At 41.6% G+C, this 6,750-nt stretch overlaps 1 protein-coding gene across 1 annotated transcript; it reads left to right on the forward strand.

Annotated features, from left to right (window-relative positions):
* Positions 1 to 428: 428 nt before the first annotated feature.
* Positions 429 to 4,938, forward strand: LOC136543154 (cyclin-B2-2-like). The gene is made up of 6 exons (XM_066535690.1): positions 429 to 533; positions 3,322 to 3,394; positions 3,700 to 3,711; positions 4,169 to 4,332; positions 4,401 to 4,499; positions 4,906 to 4,938. The coding sequence occupies exons 1-6, from the start codon at positions 429 to 431 to the stop codon at positions 4,936 to 4,938; spliced, it is 486 nt and encodes a 161-aa protein (XP_066391787.1).
* The last annotated feature ends 1,812 nt before the right edge of the window (positions 4,939 to 6,750 follow it).

Below are 6,750 nucleotides of genomic sequence, written 5' to 3' on the forward strand. Positions count from 1 at the left end.
GTCATATGTATTACTATTATATTATACGTTAATCATGTAAAAAACTATTACACTATCTGAAAGTCCCGTTATGTGTAAGATTGTTCTTGTTGTACTGATGCTAACGTACGTCTGGATTCACAAAATGCTTGATGGGATGCAGTTTTTTTGTTAACTTGAAGGAACGCAGTTAGGATAAAAATGGCCAGAGTTATGGCCACAGTTATGGTCTCTATTGGAGTCAGGCTTCTATTGGTAATTCTCATCCTTGTAGCTCTGCTGCTTATGCTCTTGTCCAGCACCCTGTTCGCTTGATCGTATCAGCCATGCTTATCAGCCATGATATAGTGTTTTTCTCTCACAACAAAACAACATCAGCCGGCTTATAAGCCACATAAACGATCAAACGAACAGGCTCGTTTTGGCAGTCCACAGCAGCGACGGTCACCATGGTCTGCTGCAAATGCATCCTTGTGCAGCTATATGGTTATGCCCAGCTAACTGTAACCAGTACAGCAGAGCTCATGGTTCCAAAGCTATTTCTACAGGCGTCTGTCAGTACCGCCAGTGGCAAAGGCCAGTGAAAATTGCGAACTTTACTGGTGTCTTCTAGAGAACCGCTACTACAAATGATTTACACTGGCTGTTTTCTTAAGAAAACCGCCACTACAAATGATTTACACTGGCTGTTTTCTTAAGAAAACCGCCATTACAAATGATTTTCAAAAATTACAAATCAGGCTCAAAAAATAGCAAAAAAAAAATTTAATCCAAGGAGGCCCCCACCCGCTCCGTCGAATTCACAAGTCACGGCATTTTTTGCGCACTTCGCAGCTAGCAGGTTTCGAACCCGCGACCTCCCACTCGGTTGATACTCCTCTAACCAACGCACCTCACACTCACTTGTTTGTATAATGGATTTTCTTTCTCCATATATTATCCTCAACCGAGTTTAAATTGATTATTTGAGACCCTAAACGAATTCAAATTAAAAAGTTGTCAACTACAAAGTTGCACAACTTTTCGAGATCTACAACTTTTATTTTGGTTGTTTCTCCATCCGAGGTCATTTCAAAAATTTAAATTTTAAATTTGAGAAATTTAAATGTAGTTTTCCTTGACAATATGACTTTAAATAAAAAAGTTGTCAACTATAAAGTTGCATAACTTTTTGAGTTCTACAACTTTCGTTTTGATTGTTTCTCCACCCGAGGTCGTTTAAAAAAATTTAAATTTTAAATTTGAGAAATTCAAACGTAGTTTTTCGTGATAAAATGATTTCAAATAAAAATATTGTCAACTACAAAGTTCTTGAAATCATCGAGATCTACAACTTTTATTTTGGTCATCTTTTCATGTGACTTGGTTTGAACAATTCAAATTTTGAATTTCAAAAAATAAGAATTTCAAACAAGATTTTGAAATAGCAAATGATTTCGGCTGCAAAAGTCATCAATAACAAAGTTGTAGAACTCATCAAGGTCTACAACTTTTATTTTGGTCATTTCTTCATCCGATAAAGTGATAGTCTATATTATTCTCAAATTCATAAATCTCTCACATAGTTTCATAAACTATGTGAGATGAAACTATGTGAGAGATTTATGAATTTGTGAACAATGTTTACTATCACTTTGTCGGAAGAAGAAATAACCAAAATAAAAGTTGTAGATCTTGATGAGTTCTACAACTTTTATGTTCATGGCTTCTTCGGCTGAAATCATTTGATGTATCAAAATGCTGTTTGAAGTTGTCATTTTTGAAACTCAAATTTTGAAATGTTTACAAGAAAAGATGACCAAAATATTAGATGTAAGAACATAATAAATTGATAGAGCATGATTTTATAAAATTTTAGGAAAAAATCAAGTAATTTGAAGATAGTACAAGGGAAAGACTAGTTACAAGTTTTAGCCAGAGATTAAAAAGTGAGATTAGAGTTCTTCAACCATTTAAAAATTGAATTTCAAATAGCATTTTGAAACATCAAATGTTTCAAATGAAATTGTGGTAAACAATAAAGTTCTATAACTTTTCGATATCTACAACATTTATTTTGGTCATTTCTCCATCTGAGGTTGTTTCAAATTTTAGTACTTAATTTTTAATATTCGACGTCTATTTGTAGTGACGCTAGGTTATGAAAACTGCCACTATAAATACATTTTTGCTAGCTGTTTTCTTAAGGCTACCGCCAGTAGAAATCATGTATTTTTACTGGTGGTAAACTTAAGAAAACAGCAAGTAAAAATGAATTTACAATGGCGGTTCATTATCTGGACCCACAGTTTTATTTCTAGTGACGCCTGCTCTTTCCGAACCGCCAGTGAAAAAAGGGTGGCGCCAAGAGAAAGCACCAATGTACTAGTGTAAGTTTCATTATTTTCTTTTCTGTGCTTTCTGATTCATGCTTTGGCACCATTATGGAACTATCTCAATCCCATGTTTGTTAATTATCTGAATCACCATCACCTATTGTTAATTACCTATTAAATGATGCTGACTTTGCATTGGCACCTCATGGAACTATCTCAATCCCATGTTTGTTTGAGAGGAGATTTCAACTCTGCGATAGAGGCAACCACATCTTGACAGGAGAAGACTAGAGGCACTCGGCAAGCTCATTGAACTGAAAGGTATAGCCTTCAATTTTTTATAGCAGTTATTGGCGCTTGAATTTCCAACGATATTGTTTTTGATAATGGTCCTGCACCCCATACTGGTTAATCACTTCCTAACAAGTTGCTAGCTTGGTGTTGCAAACTAGATTAATTTGATGGACAGAATTATTTTCAGCCTTTTGTTTTTGGGACATTGTCAAGGGTTGTCAGGCCGTGCAATTTGTTGGTCATGCCAAAATAAAGTTTGATACATTTGATAATAGCTGCTTGAGCTCTGAATTTTATTTTCAACACTGAAATAGGTTCATTCATCAGTCACGTGAACTTAACAGTAGAAGATAATTGTGATGTATGACCTGTCAGTACCTTTATCATCAGCCGTGCTTTTTTTCAACACTGAAATAGGTTCATTCATCAGCCGTGCCTTTTTTATTCTTATGACCTTTATCTAGTTTTCTTATTACTCTAGAAACCCTCTGATCTCTATACTTGTCTTAGTGCAAGCAATCTTCAGGGATATCATTCACCTATTTTCTTGTTTTTATAGAGAGAGCTATCTTGCAATCAGTTCATGAAGAGTTGAGTAGTCATTCGAATTTCTTTACACTTTAATCTACTAATGATTCTGTGGACGTTTTTGAGTTAATAGTATCATCATAATATTCTTTATCCTGAATAAGATAATTTTCCCAATTGGCAATTTGAAATCTGGTACTTCCAGCTGGAGCTTGCCCAAATGGTCGAGAAACTCCAGGAGCTTTGGTCTATAAGAGTTCAAAAAATGAAGAAACAAGGTAAGATATTCTTATTTTCCTATTTATTTATTTACATTCTCTGTTTTACAAAATATGTTCTGTACATGAATGAGTTGTACTATCTAGAAAATAATTAATAATTGGATTATTTTGTATTTAGTTAATAAATATATTAGTACTTAATCATTCATGTTATTATTGTGCCTTGAAAGCATGGGCAGAGGCGGGAAAAATTATGGTGCCTACTGACTAGACTTTATTTTCCTAGTTGACTTACACAGTGAAGAGATGGGTTATCATTGTGTTTTTCTGACCTTAAATACTAAGTGGGATTCGTTCATCAGACCTGGAGGAAGGTAAGACTTCTACTTGTTTGTATAATTTCTTCCAAGTTAGCTTAGATGCATTAAGCAAGCATTTCTGTAAGTATTTTCAAGTTTCTGTGCAATTATGGTTTGTGAGCTTGTTTAGTTAACCGTAACAAGATGAAAAGAAGGTTAACCTCGTGAGGAGTTTATTGTGAAATAGCATCTATTGACCATTATTATGGTCTAGACTCTAGGTTAAGCGAATCTCACATAATAGTTTCCCTGATAGTAAATGTTCCACCTGCCTGCAGCCGTATACCTAGGCACTTGGTTCATACTATTTCATCCATATATATAAGATTTTACTATTTCGTGGGATCATGTTATATGTGACATGATCAGTTTCATGGCAGCTTACATCTTCTTTAGCGGAAAACATACCAATAAACCATTGCATGCCTTTGCTACTGAGTAGACTACATATTGTGTTCTTGGCACGTCATAGATAGATTCTTGGCACGTGAAACTGTGGTGCGGAAGAAGCTTCAGTTAGTTGGTGTAACTGCTATGTTGCTCGCGTGCAAGTATAAAGAAGTGAGCGTACTGGTGGTCGAGGATCTGATCTTAATCTGTGATCGCGCCTACACAAGGGCTGATATTCTTGAAATGGTAAAAAATGTGTTGCATGTTGATTTTTAGTGCAAAAAAAAAGATAACTAACATTGAAATCTCTGCAGGAGAGGAGGATAGTGAACACACTTAATTTCAATATGTCGGTGCCGACTCCATACTATTTCATGAGAAGGTTTCTAAAGGCAGCACAATCTGAGAAGAAGGTAAGATACTAATACATACTCCTGTTTTTGTGATCAATAAATCATGTAAGCTACAGGTTTGCTGTACAAGTACATAAACCCTGACAAAATCTTTATACTACTGGACAGCTCGAACTCCTGTCTTTCTTCATTATCGAGCTGAGTCTTGTCGAATATGAGATGCTCTAGTTCTGCCCGTCTATGCTAGCAGTTGCTGCCATCTACACAGCTCAATGCACCATGTTTGCTTGGTCTTTTTGTGATATAGATATATGTTTTGTTGTCATAATATGAGTCTATTTGTTATTATTGTGATTCTTGTACTATAGAAGATGTTTAGAAACTTTTGGCTAAACAATTTTATTTGGGCCACAATATTACAGTCAAGTTTGCCAGGATACTTGATTATGTATTTTACTCGTCACAGGATGATTTGGGGGAGCACGTGTTGGTAATTTGAATTTTTTTGGCAAAAAAATACACTATAGGGACGGTTGGTATGGTTGTCACCCCTACAAATCGATTTATAGAGGTGGCTAGTGTTATCAGCCACCCCTATAAATCGATTTATAGGAGCGGCTGATAACACCAGCCGCCTCTATAAATCGATTTATAGGGGCGGTCTGGGAACCGCCCCTACAAATGCATGATTTGTAGAGACGGTATGGTAGGGGCGGCTAGCCGAACCGTCCCTACAAATGTACATTAGCCATCCCTAAAAATCATATCTGACGTAGTGGTAAACTCGTTCTTATTATTGGATTCGGGAGGTAAACGTGGATTGTTTCGAGTCCTCCCGTGGGGTGTGCTCGATGGAACCGTCCGATGCAGCTTACTTTCGGAGTGCTTAGTGTCTAGTAAAAGATGAGCGCCTCTGTAAGTGCGTTGTTTCGAGCGGTTCTGCCACACTTCGTAGCTAGCCTGGAGCTGGCCCGTTGAGGAGGCCGCCCAACGGAGCGGTGCCCGCGGCACGGCGGTGGGTGATGAGGCAAAGCCACCGGAGACGGTGGCGGCGCAGGTGGCGTGGCGTCGTTATCGTACCAAGGCAGAGCAAGGACCAGGACGGACCAAAGCGGCGGAGAGGTCATCGAAGTATCGGTCCCCAGCAGCCTAGAGGGGAGGATGATCGAGAGGCGGGGCAGAGGCGCGAATGGGAAGGCCCGGATGACACCACAGCGGAAGGTGAATAGAGCAAGCCCGCTGAAGGGGCAGGGAAGGTCCCGGGTAGGGTACCTTTCTGGACCAAAGCGTGGAAGAGGGTTGCCCGTAGAGCCAGGAGGACCGTTGGTAGGGTGACCACTCGGGGGAGTGAACACCACGCCGCCGCCATTGCCCCTATTGCTGGGGAAGAAGGGATGCAAGCGGTCGTTCTCGTCGAGCTGGTCCTCGCGGCGCCAGGTGTGCAACACCTCGATCTGGAATGTGGCGCTGAGGCCACCGATATTGGTGACCCAAAGGTCACCTAGGACCCTGTCCGGGCGAGCGCGCTCAACAACTACATGCATAGACGAGTAGTCGTCCTCCACGAGGCAGTTGGAGTCAATCTCGACCATCGTACCTAGCTGCTTGAAGGCGGCCAGAATCCCCACCGGATTCCAGTGCTCAGGCGGGAAGCGGGTAGCCGAGACTGCCAGCAGCCAATCTGGTGTCACGCGAAAGCGGTTCTCAGTCTCCTCGGAGCGCTGCAGGGAGACACGCCCCCCACCATGAATGATGGGGGACAAGTCAACCACCACATTGCGCTCAGAACATCGAATTGAACACCAGCATCATGTGCCCCTGAGAGGAGGGGAACATCCGGAAGTGGACATTGTTGGCCATGGAGAACATGGCGCCCCTGATGAAGGGCGCGTGGCTGGCCGTGGGCGCGTCCTCATTGATGGTAGCAAAGACGACGCGCGAGGCGAACTCCATATTGCCGGGGGGCATCTAGAGCAGGCCGAGGTCCACGCCATCCTCGGCAGAGGAAGGCGGGGGAGAGCCATGGAAAGGCGAGCCCTCGGAGTCCACCGTGGAGGACACCAGTGAGATGTTGTCATTGATGGCGCGGGGGGAAGGGACCGCCTGCACCATCGAGCGGTGGTGGGGGGGCTACCGAAAGGGTAGGGGTTGGGGGTGGTGGTAGCCTCAGGGGTGGCAAGAGGAGCGGTGATGGCGGGAGCGTTAGCAGGAGCAGAGGAGGGGGCTTGGGGGATTGGAGCTAGACGAGGCCTGAAGGTGGAGTGGGTCAAAAGTGTGGAGGAGCGCGGGGGGAGTCAAAGGAGGGAAGATG

Source organism: Miscanthus floridulus, chromosome 3 (assembly GCF_019320115.1).
Source record: "Miscanthus floridulus cultivar M001 chromosome 3, ASM1932011v1, whole genome shotgun sequence".
Taxonomy (NCBI): Eukaryota; Viridiplantae; Streptophyta; class Magnoliopsida; order Poales; family Poaceae; genus Miscanthus; species Miscanthus floridulus.

Excerpts from the sequence above, each read along its gene's own strand:
- LOC136543154 (XM_066535690.1), top strand. The coding sequence starts at position 429 with ATGGTCTGCTGCAAATGCATCCTTGTGCAGCTATATGGTTATGCCCAG. Across the intron at positions 534-3,321 it reads AGCTATTTCTACAGGCGTCT|CTGGAGCTTGCCCAAATGGT; the intron begins GTCAGTACCGCC and ends TGGTACTTCCAG. Across the intron at positions 4,333-4,400 it reads GGGCTGATATTCTTGAAATG|GAGAGGAGGATAGTGAACAC; the intron begins GTAAAAAATGTG and ends AAATCTCTGCAG.